At 44.3% G+C, this 16,562-nt stretch overlaps 1 protein-coding gene across 5 annotated transcripts in view; it reads right to left on the reverse strand.

Moving 5' to 3' along the window:
• The window catches only part of RNF32 (ring finger protein 32), a 42,924-nt gene extending 26,967 nt beyond the window's left edge, over nt 1-15,957 (reverse strand). The window contains exons 1-3 of one of the 5 annotated variants that reach the window (XM_056519577.1): nt 15,920-15,957; nt 9,047-9,145; nt 1,541-1,814 (exon numbers count right to left, since the gene is read on the reverse strand). In XM_056519577.1, the coding sequence (XP_056375552.1) occupies nt 1,541-1,814; nt 9,047-9,118 (346 nt within the window). In that variant the 5' untranslated portion in view covers nt 9,119-9,145; nt 15,920-15,957. The other 4 variants (XM_056519574.1, XM_056519575.1, XM_056519576.1 and 1 more) reach the window with 4 other exon arrangements.
• Nucleotides 15,958-16,562: the final 605 nt, after the last annotated feature.

Raw genomic sequence — 16,562 nt, forward strand, 5'->3', positions numbered from 1 at the left:
AAGGATTAAGATTTTTTAATAGAAGTAATTTACAAATCTGTTTAACTTTCTGGAGCCAGTTGATATATATAAAAAAAGTTTTTTTCCTGGAATACCCCTTTAACCAAATATTGAAATGGGCTTTTAGTTACCTACATACAATACACAGATGGAGGTGATGTGCAAACCTTTTATTATGTCTAAGTTACTTTTGAATCTTAAATAGGTCTTAGTTTGTGAATTCACCATGAGAAGGAATTCGCAAACCAAAACAGTTCTCCACCCAGCCATCAGGAGGCCGATTCTCAAGAGAATGTAAAGACATGGTTGTCAAAAGACAGCTGCCCTCCTGATGGAAATTCTGTTCTCCTTTCCTACCTGTGGCTGCTCACTTGTAACCTATAATCATGTTAGAGAGAAAAGGAGTCACATGCAGCAAGGAGGCAGAGACACGTATGCACTTACCATGTGTGGCTGCCAGTAGAGACGGATGCAGCTTGGCTTGCACTAAATGGGAGTGCTGGTAAGGGGAGGCACTGTGTGTCTGGAACGGTTACCGTATATTTCGCCCTATAGGACGCACCGGCATATAAGACACACCCAATTTTAAAGGTGCAAAATCTAGAAAAAAAAGATTCTGCACCCAACAGTGATCTTCAACCTGCGGACCACCAGATGTTGCAAAACTATAACTCCCAGCATGCCCGGACAGCCGTTGGCTGTCCGGGCATGCTGGGAGTTGTAGTTTTGCAACATCTAGAGGTCCGCAGGTTGAAGACCACAGGTTTAGGAGGTAGTACTCACGTGTCCCCGCTGCTCTGGACTCGTCACCGCTGCCCTGGATGTCGCTCCATCGCTGTTGCCGCGTCCCCGGGGTGTCCGCGATGCTCCGGACGTCTTCTTCCCCGGGATCCACACTCTCCGTCGCCGTCATCACGTCGCTACGCACGCCGCTCCTATTGGATGACGGGACAGCGTGCGCAACGACGTGATGACGTCGAAGGAGAGTGCCGGCCATGCAGGGGATCCCGGCACAGAGCAGACACCGAGGAGGCAGGTAAGGTCCCTCCCGGTGTCCTGTAAGCTGTTCAGGATGCCACGATTTCACCGCGGCGGTCCCGAACAGCCCGACTTTCGCTTCAGATGTGGCGGTCAGCTTTGATCACCGCGTCTGAAGGGTTAATACAGGGCATCACCGCGATCGGTGATGTCCTGTATTAGCCGTGGGTCCCGGCCGTTGATTGCCGCAGGGTTGCCGCGATAGGTGTGTATTCGCCGTATAAGACGCACCAACTTTCCCCCCCCAGTTTTGGGGAAGAAAAAGTGCATCTTATACGGCGAAAAATACGGTATTTTGTATGTGATGGACTGAGAAGAGCAGCAGACCAGGCATTTAAGTTAGAGACAAAGTACACTTTCAGTCCATTATAGTCGATGGGCCACCAAGATCACATCACAGCATACATCAAACCTTTTTGACATGTTGCCAATACAGGTCTGTGACGTGTGGACAAAATGTGGTGTGAATACACTCCCATAGAGAAAAGTTAACACAACTTACCCAATGTTAACTTTGGACCAAATGGATCAAGAACATATTCTTCCTCTGTAGTATTGATGGCAGCTTTTTCTGTAGGTTTCCTCTTGATCCCAGTATCAACAACAGGTTTGACTATTTTTTTGTCCACAGTTTTGGCTCCGGACTTTTTCGTACTCCTGATTCCTTTACAAGGATCAGCTAAAGAGAGATGCTGAAGTTGGAGATTCTGTAAAATATGATCCTGTAAAGCTACGGAGGTCAGAATTACAGGCTGGAGACTTCTTCTATCTTGAATCTAAAACATAAAAATAAATCATCATCAATTAATAAAAAATTATTTATAAACTTGAAAAACAAAAAGCAAAAACCGTTGGTACTGTCAGAACCTTTGTAGAGAAATTTTTAGGATTATTACACAATGTTATAGTAATCGCGTTACTGTCATTTGTAAAAACTTTTGACATGTTGTCCATACACGTCAAAAGTTTAAATCACAGTGGGTCTCACTCCGGAGTAATAGCCAGTTGGAGTGTATGGCAGCATGCCCTTCACTCCCCAGCTGTCAAAAAAAATTCATTCTTTCACTGCGTTAGTCTATTTCCCAACTAGTTTGCCTCCAGCTGTTGCAAAACTACAACTCCCTGCAAGTCCAGGCATGCTAGGAGCTGTAGCTTAGCAACAGCTGGAGGCACGGCACACTAGTTGGGAAACAGTGGTCTATGGAGTGAAAGAACCAGATTGGGCAGCGGGGAGTGAAGAGCGCTGCAGCACACTTCTGTCAGCTATTACTCATGATCGTTGTAGTAGGTCTCAGGACCGGTGAGATCTAAACTTTTAACATGTCAAATGATTTTACAAATTACACTAACTCTTTAAACCTGAAAGCAGCTTCACAAAATCATAGAAATCCCGACAAATATAAAGCCACACAACAACATGATAAAGGAGTAGTCCCATCATAAGTAAGAGCTTCTTTACCCATATTCCCTACCCACACTCCTTGTTCTTTTACTAAGTCATTGTCATTATTATCATAGGGCCACTGGGCTTCTAAACAATCAGAATAAAGCTAATCTGTCTGGTACCTCTTGGCACAATTATAAACTCTTTGGTAGTTCTCTGCAGAAAGGATTGAGCACTTCTTTAGTCTTTAAAGTGGTACTCCCGTGCCCCAGCCTTCAGAACATCCGGTTCAGAAGGCTTGGAGCAGCGGCCAAGGTCACAAAGTCATGGCCCCGCCCCTTCCTAGAAATCAATGTTGGGGGGTGGTGTGACATCACAAGGGGGCGTGGTGATGATGTCACGCCCACTACTCCAAACCTTCTGAACCGGATGTTCATAAGGCTCCGGCACGGGAGTACCCCTTTCACCCCTGGGGACGAAGCCCATTTTGACCTTAAGGACCGCAGCATTTTTTGCACATCTGACCACTGTCACTTTAGGCACTAATAACTCTGGGATGCTTTTACATATGAATTTGATTCAGAGATTGTTTTTCCGTGACATATTTTACTTACATCATTTCATTGTGAAAAATTCAAAAATGTCATGAAAACTTTGCATTTTTCTAGCTTTGAAACTCTCTGCTTGTAAGGAAAATGGTCGTCCCAAATAAATGACATATTAATTCACATATACAATGGGGAGGATTTATCACAGTTGTCTATTTCCCGGATCAATATAGACCAACCTACATAGCATAAGGCCGGTCTATTATGCGCTTAATTTATCAAAAGTAGCAGACTTCGGGATCTACGGTTTACACTGTATTTAAACCTGCTTCAGTATGGTCTGACATTTCAGCGTACTTTCTCCCGATGCAAATTTTCACCAAAAAGTCGCTATTGATAAATTCAGCACCAATGCATTTTTCCCTCTAAAATAGACTATAATGCATCATGTACTAAAAATCCTCTAAAGAAAAAGTCACGAAAAAGTTGCACGTATTTAGACTGTGACTTTCTGTGCGACAATTTTAGACAGAGAAAAACTCCTCCAATATGTCCACTTTATGTTTGCATCATAAAGTTGACATGTTTTAACTTTTTGAAGACATCAGAGGGCTTCAAAGTTCAGCAGCAAGTTTAGCAGCAAATGACATTCAGAAAGTTTCTTAACCCTTTAGATGTTTCACGGGAATAGCAAAGTGGAGGAGAAAATTCTATATCTCAATTTTTTTTTACACCAACATGTTATTGTAGCCCCATTTTTTCATTTTTACAAGGCGTAAAAAGGCCCCCAAAATGTGTAAACCAATTCCTCTCGAGTGAGGAAATACTTCATATGTGCATGTAAAGTGTTCTGCGGGCGCAGTAGAGGGCTCAGAAGAGAAGAAAAGACAATGGGCTTTTGGAGAGTGAATTTTGCTGAAATGGTTTTTGAGGGCATGTCACATTTAGGAAGCCCCCATAGTGCCAGGACAGGAGAAAAAAACAAAAACAACAAAAAAAAAACACATGGCATACTATTTGGGAAACGACACCCCTCAAGGTACGTAACAAGGGGTACAGTGAGCCTTAATATACCCGCAGGTGATTGACAAACTTTCATTAAAGTGGGACGCGAAAATGTAAAATTTTATTTTGTTCACTAAAATGCTGATGTTACTCCATATTTTTTATTTTTACAAGGCGTAATAGGAGAAAATGCCACACAAAATATGTGACCCCATTTCTTCTGAGTATGGAAATACCCTATATGTGGATGTAAAGTGCTCTGTGGGCGCACTACAAGGCTCAGAAGAGAAGAAGCGCCATTGGGATTTTGGAGAGAGACTTTGGTTGGAATGGAAGTCAGGGGGCATGTGCGTTTACAAAGCCCCCATGATGCCAGAACAGTGGACCCTCGCACATGTCAACCCATTTCGGGGGTCCACTGTGGTGGCAGCATGGGGGCTTTTGTAAATGCACATGGCCTTTACTTCCAGCCAAAGTCTCTCTTAAGAAAACAAATTTTGCTCCTTCTCTTCTGAGCCTTGTTGTGCGCCCGCAGAGCACTTTACATCCACATATGAGGTATTTCCATACTCAGAAGAAATGGGGTTACAAATTTTGGGGGATTTTTTTTCCTATTGCCCCTTGTGAAAATGAAAAATTTTGGGTAACACCAGCATTTTAGTGGAAAAAAATCAAGTTTTTCATTTTCGCTTCCAACTTTAACGAAAACTCGTCAATCACCTGTGGGGTGTAAATGCTAACTGCTACCCTTATTACATTCCTTGAGGGGTGAAGTTCCTAAAATGGGGTCACATGTGGGTGTTTGGGTGACTACATGGTACGCTCTTGCTCCTGAGCCCTGTTGTGCACCTGCAGAGCACTTTACGTTCACATATGGGGTATTTTCGTACTCAGCAGAAATTGCATTACAAATTTTGGGGGTCTTTTTCTCCCTTTTACCCCTTGTGAGAATGAAAAGTGAGGGGCACACTAACATGCTGGTGTAGACCCCAACTTTTTCTTTTCATATGGTGTAAAAGGAGAAAAAGACCCCCAAAATTTGTAACACAATTTCTCCCTTTGTACGGAAATACCCCATATGTGGCCCTAAACTGTTGCCTTGAAATAGGAGAGGGCTCTGTGAGTGAAAGAGCGCCATGCGTATTTGAGGCCTAAATTAAAGATTTGCATAGGGACAGACACGTATGCAAGAATGACACTTGCCTCTGATACCAAAATACCCTACGGCAGTGTTTCCCACACAGGGTGCCTCCAGCTGTTGTAAAACTCCTAGCATGCCTGGACAGTCAATGGCTGTCCGGCAATACTAGGAGTTGTTATTTTACAACAACTGGAGGCTCAGTTTTGGAAACAGTGCCGTACGAGACATTTTTTTTTTTTTATGGGGGGGGGTTAAATATATAAGGGTGTGTGTATGTAGTGTTTAACTTTTTTATTTTCTGTAGGTGTAGTATAGTGTAGTGTGGTGTTTTAGGGTACATTCACACAGGAGGGGGTTTACAGTGAGTTTCCCACTGGGAGTTTGAGCTGCGGCGGAAAATTTGCCGCATCTCAAACTTGCAGTGGTAAACACACTGTAAACCCCTCCTGTGCAAAACTACAACTCCCAGCATGCACTGACAGCCAAATGGCATGCTAGGGGTTGTAGTTATGCAAAAGCTGGAGAACAGTTTGGAGACCACTGTGTAGTGGTCTCCAAACTGTGCCCCTCCAGCTGTTGCAAAACTACAACTCTCAGCATGCCCAAACGGTCATGGCATGCTGGGAGTTGTAGTTCTGCAACATCTGAAGAGCCAGATGCTGCAGAACCACAACACCCAGCATGCCTGACTGTCTGGGCTTGCTGAGAATTGTAGTTTTGCAACATTTGGAGGGCCAAAGTTTGGAGATCACTGTATAGTGGTCTGGAAACTGTTGCCCTCCAGATATTGCAAAACTACAATTCTCAGCATGCCCAGACTGTCCAGGCATGCTGAGAGTTGTAGTTCGGCAACATCTGGCCCTTCAGATGTTGCCGAACTACAACTCCCAGAATGCCTGAACTGTCTGGGCATGCTGAGAGTTGCAATTTTGCAACATCTGAGGGGGACAGTTTCCAGACCATTATATCGTGGTCTCCAAACTGTGGACCTCCAGATGTTGCAAAACTACAACTCCCAGCATGTCCAGTCAGCCAACGGTAGTTTTGCAACATCTGGAGGGTGACAGTTTGCGCTTGCCCGCTCTGTTGCGCCCCTCATTCGTGCAGCTCCCGTCGCTTCGGTACTGGGAACTAACCTTTGAACCCCCCCGCCCCCCATCTGCTATTGGTCGGTCACTTGAGACCGACCAATAGCAGGGGACAGGAGGAGGTAGCACCCCTGCCACCTCACTCCTACCCTTCAGGAAGATCGGGGGGGGGGGGTGTCTCAGGACCCCCTAAGCATTGCCACGGGATGCCTGCTGAACTATTTCAGCAGGCATCCCATTCCCGGCAAGCGGCAATGATCGGAAATGCCCAGGGCGTACAGGTACACCCTCTGTCCTTAAGCACCAGGGCGCAAGGGCATACCTGTACGCCCTCAGTCCCTAACAGGTTAACCTCTTAAGAAACAGAGTGTTTTCCGTTTTTGCACTTTCATTTTTTTCCTCCTTACCTTTATAAAATCATAACTCTTTAAATTTTGTACCTAATAATCCATATGATGGCTTATTTTTTGCGCCATCAATTCTTCTTTGTAATGACATCAGTCATTTTACCCAAAAATCGACGACGAAACTGAAAAAAATAATTGTGCGACAAAATTTAAGAAAAAACACCATTTTGTAACTTTTGGGGGCTTCCCTTTCTACGCAGTGTCTTTTTCGGTAAAAATTACACCTTCTCTTTATTCTGTAGGTCCATACGATTAAAACGATACCCTACTTATGTAGGTTTGATTTTGTCGTACGTCTGGAAAAAATCATAACTACATGCAGGAAAATGTATACGTTGAAAATTGTCTTATTTTTATTTACACAGTTTTTTTTTATGGGAAAAGGGGGGTGATTCAAACTTTTATTAGGGAAGGGATTAAATTATCTTTATTCCCTTTTTTTATTCCCTTTTTTTTTTTGCAATGTTATAGCTCCCATAGGGGGCTATAACCCTGCACACACTGATCTTTTACATTGATCTTTGTTTTCCCATAGGATAACATAGATCAATGATTCTGGATCTCAGGCGCTGAGCAGTCATTCGGCGATTGGATACCAGGAGGCAGGTAGGGGGACCATCCTCATGTCCTACAGATGTTCGGGATGCCGCAATTTCACTGCGGCGGTCCTGAACAGCACACTGAGCTAGCCGGGGGTAGTTTAGTTTCACTTTAGAGACGGTGATCAACTTTGAACGCTGCGTCTAAAGGGTTAATAGCGCGGCATCGCGATCAGTGCCACGCGCTATTAGACGTGGCCCCGCGTTGTAGAAAAGGGAGCGGACTCAGGGCAAACAGGTACGCCCTTGGTCCTTAACAGGTTAAAAGGGTTCTTCCATCCCATTAAAGGGGTACTCCACCCCTAGACACCTTATCCTGGGGGTCCCGCCGCTGGGGACCCCTGTAATCTTGGCTGCGGCACCCCAGACATCTGTTGCACGGAGCGAACTTCGCTCCGTGCCGGATGACTGGCGATGCAGGGCGGAGGCTTGTGACGTTACGGTCACGCCCCGATTGTGACATCACGGCCACACCCTCTCAATGCAAGTCTATAGGAGGGGGCGTGATGGCCGTCACCTACCCTCCCGTAAACTTGCATTGAGGGGGTGTGGCTGTGACGTCACGAGCCTTAGGCACTACACCCGATGCTCTTGAAATTTAGGAATAATGAGGTGTGCATACAGCATGCTGCCTTCTATTAGCAGTATTTTTGTGATCCAGTGTGCGTTTTTTTGGAAAGGGACCAAAATCACAGTATAAATTGTGAAATTATATTGTAAACCACAACATTTCTGCTAATAAAACGCCACGTGTGAACACAGCCTAGCAATGCCACGGGCAGGTAAAGAGTGCACCAGGTGCTGCAATCTCACTGAATTTGGGATAGTTTGCTGTGAAATGAGATGTACTGCAATATCTCTGGGTGGGGGACTGGCAGGATTACTCTGGGAGGGGAGTAGTCAGGGTGGGAGGACTGTGATAAAGAGCTGAAGGAAATATGGATATTGTAATATTAGCAATTGCTAAACCAGGAAATACAACCAGGAAGTACAGGACTAACACCCCCAAAAACAAATAAGTGGCTTCAGAACTGGGGCTTACAGCAGCATTTGTTTGCTTTACCTGATGGCGGAGTACCTCTTTAAGGCCTGATAATCCTATGAAGACTCTGAAAATGCAGTACATATGGCAGTGTTTCCCAACCAGTGTGCCTCCAGCTGTGGCAAAACTGCAACTCCCGGCATGCCCGGACAGCCAAAGGCTGTCCGGGCATGCTGGGAGTTGTAGTTTTACCACAGCTGGAGGCACACTGGTTGGGAAACACTGATATACGGGCAGAGAAACGCTTGCTTAGAGGAGCCCAGTATCTTCAACCTCTGGGGACTCATAAACAATAATCTTATATATATATTTTTTTTTTCATATTTCATATTCTGCCAGTTTCCCTTAAAAATCTAAGAGAACATACTAAAGATGGAAGATGCCTTAAGGGTATGTTCACACGGATTACCTGCAGAATTTCCACAACGTATTTGCTGCGGAAAATCCACAGCGGATTTTGCTACCATTGACTGCCTCTATTGCGGATTTTCTGCTGACCCGTTGAAGTCAATGGTAGCAAATACGCTGCGGAAATTCCGCCCGTGTGAACATACCCTGAATTGATAAATTGCTGAGAGGCATAAAGATCTGGAGCATCTGAAAAGACTATAGACATACACATAAAGTTGAGTATGAAGGTAAATAGTATTATCCTGATTATTATCTCTAAAGGAGCCGGGAAAAGTAAGAAACTCTTCAACCCTTGTAAAAATAGCAGACATAAAGCGCCACGAAGTGTCATCATTGTAAATGAATATTGACATGTGTGGGAGTGATTTTATTGTGAAATATACCTTTGAAGCTTTTGTTACATTGGAAACTGAAACAGATGCTCTACTAGGCCTTGAACTTAAATGATGAGCCATTCCGTGTCCAAATGAGAAAAGGAGAACCTGCAAAAATAGAAGAGATTACTCAATGCAAACTTTCTTTGTACTACAGTCAATAATTAACAATACACATCCTACGCAATAAAACAGGAAAACTAATTATAGTGCAAGTCTAAATGATACAAGATAACAGAGGAGGACACAGACATCATAGGGCCCCATATCACTCCATACCTAGAGTTCTGCCAAAGGTGATGTCCACTTTTCTGCTTTTAAGTGCTGATTCTATCATATATTTGTATAGGTAAATTCAAATGATATAATTCAGACTTCATGCCGCCACCACTAGAGGGTGCTAACTGTATACAAATTAATGAAGTTTATTTTAAAATCAGGAGGAGCTGTAACAGTCTTATGCAGTAAATCCCCCCTACTTGGTTGCTAGGACAGTGTCATGGCTAGCAGGGTATGTAGGCCAATAATTGACCATCTTTCATCCTAGGGGGCATCCCGACAAGTCATTTGCTCTGCTGTTTTGGTAGACATGGCACTGCATAATTGTGGTTAGGCTGCTGTCATCTAAAATGTGGACAAATGATAGGATTAGAGGGGTATTCTTATCTCAGACAATAATAGCAGAAATTATATTCATTTGAAAGCAGAGGTCAGAGGTGGCTGGGAGTATGGGAGTAGGTATTCAAGTTGTTCTATTTAGTTCCTGTAACTCTTTTTAAAGTAACTGTGAGTTATGTTGTTTCCGTAACCTTTGTTCACTTCTCTATGAGTTATAGAAACAGCATAGAACAACCTTCTCTGGCCAACACATTTGTGGTGGGACTGATTTGGGAGTGGGGCCCTGCCCTATGGCTCGAGTCCTGCAGGAACGCACAGGAACGGCTTTCCTTTGCTTTTTCCAGAGGAGGAACACAGATGACCCCAAAGATAAAAGTCTAAGGGGGTCAGATCAGGAGACCTTGGGGGCCATTCAACTGCCCACGATGACCAATCCACTTTCCAGGAAACTGTTCATCTAGGGATACTCAGACCTGTCACCCATAATGTGGTGGTCACCATCTTGCTGGAAAAACTCAGGGAACGTGCAGCTTCAGTGCATAAAGAGGGAAACACATCAAGTGGATTGGTCATCGTGGGCCAGTTGAATGGCCCCCAAGGTCTCCCGATCTGATCCCCTTAGACTTTTATCTTTGGGGTTATCTGAAGGCAATTGTCTATGCTGTGAAGATACGAGATGTGCAGCACCTGAAACTACGGATACTGGAAGCCTGTGCTAACATTTCTCCTGCGGTGTATATAGTAGTATATAGCAGTGTATACGGATACTGGAAGCCTGTGCTATCATTTCTCCTGCGGTGTATATAGTAGTATATAGCAGTGTATACGGATACTGGAAGCCTGTGCTAGCATTTCTCCTGCGGTGTATATAGTAGTATATAGCAGTGTATACGGATACAGGAAGCCTGTGCTAGCATTTCTCCTGCGGTGTATATAGCAGTATATAGCAGTGTATACGGATACTGGAAGCCTGTGCTATCATTTCTCCTGCGGTGTATATAGTAGTATATAGCAGTGTATACGGATACTGGAAGCCTGTGCTAGCATTTCTCCTGCGGTGTATATAGTAGTATATAGCAGTGTATATGGATACTGGAAGCCTGTGCTAGCATTTCTCCTGCGGTGTATATAGTAGTATATAGTAGTATATAGAGAAGAGGGTTGCATTGACAATCCAACACAATGGGCAGCACATTGAACACATTTTATAAGTGGTTAGAAACTTGTAAATAACTCATGAAATAATAAAGTTATGTTAAAACCAAGCACATCATTGTTTTTCTTGTGAAATTCCCAATAAGTTTGATGTGTCACATGACCCTCTTCCTATTGAAAAAACAAAAGTTGGATTAAAAATGGCCGACTTCAAAATGGCCGCCATGGTCACCACCCATCTTGAAAAGTTTCCCCCTCACATATACTAATGTGCCACAAACAGTAAGTTAATATCACCAACCATTCCCCCTTTATTAAGGTGAATCCATATAAATGGCCCACCCTGTATAATTTATTACAGAGCAATTTTCTAATAAATTGTCATTAAAGCAAACTCAATAGCGGATCTATCCTTAAGATAGGCCATCAATGTATGATGATCGGGATCTACCCGACCGAGGGACAAATACTCACAGATCATACACTGGTAGCCTGTGCTAAGGATATATGCTGGATTAAAACTTCACTACTAAGCAGATCCTCCATCTGGACTAGGAGAGCCAGGGAGCAAGTGAACGGACAAGTCTTCTTGGATGCCCCTTGGACAGTAACGTAGGAGATCTGCATCGCAGTTTAAGCTGGATGACCTGCAATAACTCAAAAAGGATGGAATTTTTCCATTATAGTAAAGGTTATTTGTAGTCCAAGCATTCTTTCATCTCCAACTTCAGTAATAAAGCTGAAAAATCTTGTCAGGCCCTTTACAAGAATGTCACCCCTTACTTTACCCCTCAATTTATCTTACAAGTTACTACCTGAAGATGTGACTTCATGACGTGTCCAGTAGAAATAACTAGTTGAGCTTTCAGTCTGCTCTTATGATACAGTATTATTAACTTTTAGCGGCTGCCGGATCCAATGGGGAAATTTCAAAACCGGGCGCTCCCGTATCCCAGCCGGACCGGCGCCGAAACCCATTCACTTTAATGAGCCAACCGGAGTCAGACACCGACACCGGTCGGCTTATTTTTGCCCCGTGTCCGGTTTTGTGACCGGGCCTAAAACTGTAGTATACCATGGTTTTAGGTCCAGACACAAAACCTGATACGGGGCAAAAATTAGCCAACCGGAGTAACTATCGGGGAGATTTATCAAAACCTGTGCAGAGGAAAACTTGCCCAGTCGCCCATAGCAACCAATCAGCTCGCTTCTTTCATTTTTGGGAAGGCCTATGAAAAATGAAAGAAGCAATCTGATTGGTTGCTATGGGTAACTGGGCAACTTTTCCTTTGCACAGGTTTTGATAAATCTCCCCCTATATGACTACGGTCGGCTCATTAAAGTGAATGGGAAGCTGGGTGGGTCCAGCTGGGAGTGCCTGGGTTTTAAATTTCCCAGCCGGACCTGACAGCCGTAGGCTGCATCCATAGTGTGAATGCAGCCTAAAGCTAAGTTCACACCTTGCTGCTTTTCTATGTCGGGATATATGGTGGTAACCGGTAAAGGGATGTTGACGTATAGCCTGATGTGTTGCCAATGGGCCCATTGACTTGAAGGGGCACAACATAGTGTCATAGAGGGGCATTTACAAAGAGTGGTGTGAATTCTTAACTATTTTAAAGTACAAAAGTTGCTCTAATAGTTGCGGCCGTTTGCCAAATTAATCAAACGGCACACAGATTTGATATATTTCGCTGATGCAACTCCTAAAAAAGTTGAAGATTTTGTGCAGACATGCAACTCTTGTGTGAAAAGTCACATAAACCCTGACTCAAAAGTCACACAAGAAATGTAGGGCAGGGCTGAATTGACCTGAGAAACCGTCTATTTCTGGGATCGTGCGACAATCGCACTTAGTAAATCAGTGACCACTGCACAAAGTGCTCTAAATGGGTAAAAATCATGGAAACGTTCTAAAGCAATTGTCGAGCAAAAAGACTGACCCATTGTGCGACAAACATAGAAACAGAAAAAAGCCGTTTAAAAAGCTTTCTAAATGTCTTGATAAATCTGCCCCATAGTGATTACATTCTGTCCATTTCCTGAATACATATGGAGGGGAATTCATCAATTGGTGTCTAGTATGTGTACTATTTTAGAGCAGAAAAGTGGAGTTTGATGTTGCCTTCCTGCGCCGATTTCATCAAAAGTCACTCGCCACTTGATGAATTTACTGTCTCCTACACCTATGGTACCGTTTAGACTGCTTTACAGGGCTGGAGTAAATGAGTGTGGGATTTTGTCTAAAAGATGGCCGCTTCTGAGAAAGGTCGCACATAATGAATCAGTGCCCACTGCATAAAACTAGTCTAAAGTAATGGGGGTTCACTTTCAAATATGAGCAAAAGCAAAAGTCTCACAAAAGTCGCATGGGAAGCGACAGAGACGTTTTGTGCGACAAAAAAAAAAAAAAAAAGGTTCTAAATAGCTTGATGAACTCCCCTCTGGCTGTATGGGCAGGACTCAAAAGCGTGGCGGTTTAGAAAATGGTCAGAACACCACTGGGGGGAGATTTATCAAAATCTGTGCAGAGGAAAAGTTGCCCAGTTGTCCATAGCAACCAATCAGATTGCTTCTTTCATTTTAACCCCTTAACAACCACGGATGTATATTTACGTCTGTGGCTGGCTCCTGCAATATAATGGCGGTAACGCGGTGACATATCGGGTCGGTCCCGGCATGTAACTGAAGCCGGGACCCGGGGCTAATAGCACGCGGCAGCGATGGCGGTGCCACACGCTATTAACCCTTTAGACGCTGCATTCCAAGTTGAACACCGCGTCTAAAAAGAAAGTAAAACCTTCCCTGCTGCTCAGTGGGGCTGATCGGGACCACCGTAGTGAAAATGCGGTGTCCCGATCAGCTAGGACACGAGCGGAGGGTCACTTACATTTCTCCGCCATGTCCGATCGGCGATTGATAGCTCCAAGCCTGGGATTCCAGCTTGAGCAATCGATCGCCGATAACACTGATCAATGCAAAGCTATGGCTTTGCAGTGAACAGTGCTAGCAATCAGTGTATGCAATGTTATAGCCCCCTATGGGGCATTGCAAAAAAAAAAAAATTGGGAATTTTTTTTAATAAAAAGTAAATAAATGTGATTTAACCCTTTCCCTAATAAAAGTCCAAATCACCTCCGTTTTACCATAAAAAAAAACATGTAAATAAAAATAAATATAGACATATGTGGTATCGCCACGTGCGGAAATGTCAGAACTATAAAAATATATATCATTAATTAAACCGCTGGTCAATGGCGTACACGCAAAAAAATCCAAAGTCCAAAATAGCGTATTTTTGGTCACTTTTTATATCATGAAAAAAATTTATAAAAAGCGATCAAAAAGTCCGATCAATACAAAAATAGTACCGATAAAAACTTCAGATCATGGCACAAAAAATGAGCCCTCATACCAGCCCGCACGAGGAAAAATAAAAACTTTATGGGGGTCAGAAGATGACAATTTTAAACATATATACATTTTCCTGCATGTAGTTATGATTTTTCCCAGAAGTACGACAAAATCAAACCTATATAAGTAGGGGATCATTTTAACCGTATGGACCTACAGAATAAAGATAAGGTGTCATTTTTACCGAAAAATGTACTACGTAGAAACGGAAGCCCCCAAAAGTTACAAAATGGTGTTTTTCTTCAATTTCGTCACACAATTATAATTTTTTTGGTTTCGCTGTAGATTTTTGGGTAAAATGACTGATGTCACTGCAAAGTAGAATTGGTGGCGCAAAAAATAAGCCATTATATGGATTTTTAGGTGCAAAATTGAAAGACTTATGATTTTTAAAAGGTGAGGAGGAAAAAAAACGAAAGTGCAAAAAGGGTTTAAAGGGGTAGTCCAGTGGTGAAAAACTTATCCCCTGTCCTAAGGATAGGGGATAAGTTGGAGATCGCGGGGGGTCCGACCGCTGGGGCCCCCTGCGATCTCTCTGTATGGGGGCCAGGCTCTCCGGCCAGATAGCGGGTGTCGACCCCCGCACGAAGCGGCGGCCGACACGCCCCCTCAATACATCTCTATGGCAGAGCCGGAGATTGCCGAAGGCAACGCTTCGGCTCTGCCATAGAGTTGTATTGAGGGGGCGTGTCGGCTGCCGCTTCGTGCGGAGGTCGCAACGCCCCCTTCCCGCGGGCTGTCGGGGCTCCGTACAGGAGATCGCAGTGGGCCCCAGCGGTCGGACCCCCCGCGATCGGCAACTTATCCCCTATCCTTAGGATAGGGGATAAGTTGTTCACCACTGGGTCACCACTGGACTTTAAGGGGTTAAACAAGGCCTCTGCAGAATGAAAGAAGCGATCTGATTGGTTGCTATGGGCAACTGGGCAACTTTTCCTCTGCACAGGTTTTGATAAATCTCCCCCACAGTATCTACTGTACTACGATTACACATACAGGGAAACATGATAGCAGTAGGGCCCTAATGCAAATCACTGCTTAGAAGACATGCGCAGAGAGGTCAGCTGCATTAGGAGTTCAGCTCGGGACCATGTCAGAACCCATGATAGTCAGGACCAGTACTTGTTATGGATTCGCACAAGTCTTTACACTTTCTATTCAGTATGAAGTCATGTTTCGAGTGTGAACAGCTACATAAAACGCTTCGGTGTCTGCAGGCGCTATACCGTGGGTAAGGGGGAGGTGTAGTGCTGAGACCTCCGGGGCTCCACAGTTCGGTAGTCGGTATTCACGCGTCACACCGCAGCCGCCGCTACATACACCACCGGAGTATGCTCCCAAAACCCACCTCTTTCCCGGGCACGGCGTCTTTGAGTTGCCAGGCAACGGTAACCCAAACCCGGAAGTGTCAGGATCTCCGGTTCGACAGCAACGCCCATTCCCCGCCCCTTAGTTTTCTCAGTCTGCAGAGAGGTCGGGGGTTGGGAGTGTCACGTGACCAGCTGTATGTTTAATACGATCCTATTCTCAGCCTACATCGGTGCTTCCCATCCAGAGGGCCTCCAGCTGTTGCAAAACTACAACTCCCAGCATGCCCGGACAGCCAAAGGCTGTCCGGGCATGCTGGGAGTTGTAGTTTTGCAACAGCTGGAGGCACCCTGGTTGGGAGCCTCTAACCTACATAGTGTTCCCTACCTGTACAGAGGTGGAGATTTAGCAAAACCTGTCCAGAGTAAAAGTTGCCCATAGCAACCAATCAGATCGTTGCTTTCGTTTTTCAGAGGCCTGTTCAAAAATGAAAGCAGCGATCTGATTGGTTGCTAAGGGCAACTCAGCAACGTTTCCTCTGGACAGGTTTTGCTAAATCTCCCCCATAGGGTGCGTTCACACTGAGCAACTCAAGAGGAATTCACGCAGAAACATTTTTGTGCAAATAAAAATATTTGTTCTTTTCGCGCGGAATTGCGCGCGGAAATGGGGGAGAAAGAAGTGAAGGTTTTTTCCGCGCAAATTCCGCGCGAAAACAATGTCGGGCGGAATTTTTTTTTTTACCATCGACTTCTATTGGATTTTACTCGCAGATTCCGCTTGAAGAATGAACATGCTCTTTCTTCAAGCGGAAAGGAATTCGGCGTCGGAATCCCGCAAGCAGAATTTCCGCAGTGTGAACAGGACAGCAGAAATAACATTAAAGTCAATGGGCAGAGGAGATGGGCATAAATTTGGAGCGGAGAATTCAAGAGGAATTACCCGAGTAAATTCCTCTTGAATTACTCAGTGTGAACGTATCCATAGTATGACTATAAGGCTGGGTTCACATTTCTGCCGGAGATCAAGC

Source organism: Hyla sarda, chromosome 5 (assembly GCF_029499605.1).
Source record: "Hyla sarda isolate aHylSar1 chromosome 5, aHylSar1.hap1, whole genome shotgun sequence".
Lineage (NCBI taxonomy): Eukaryota > Metazoa > Chordata > Amphibia > Anura > Hylidae > Hyla > Hyla sarda.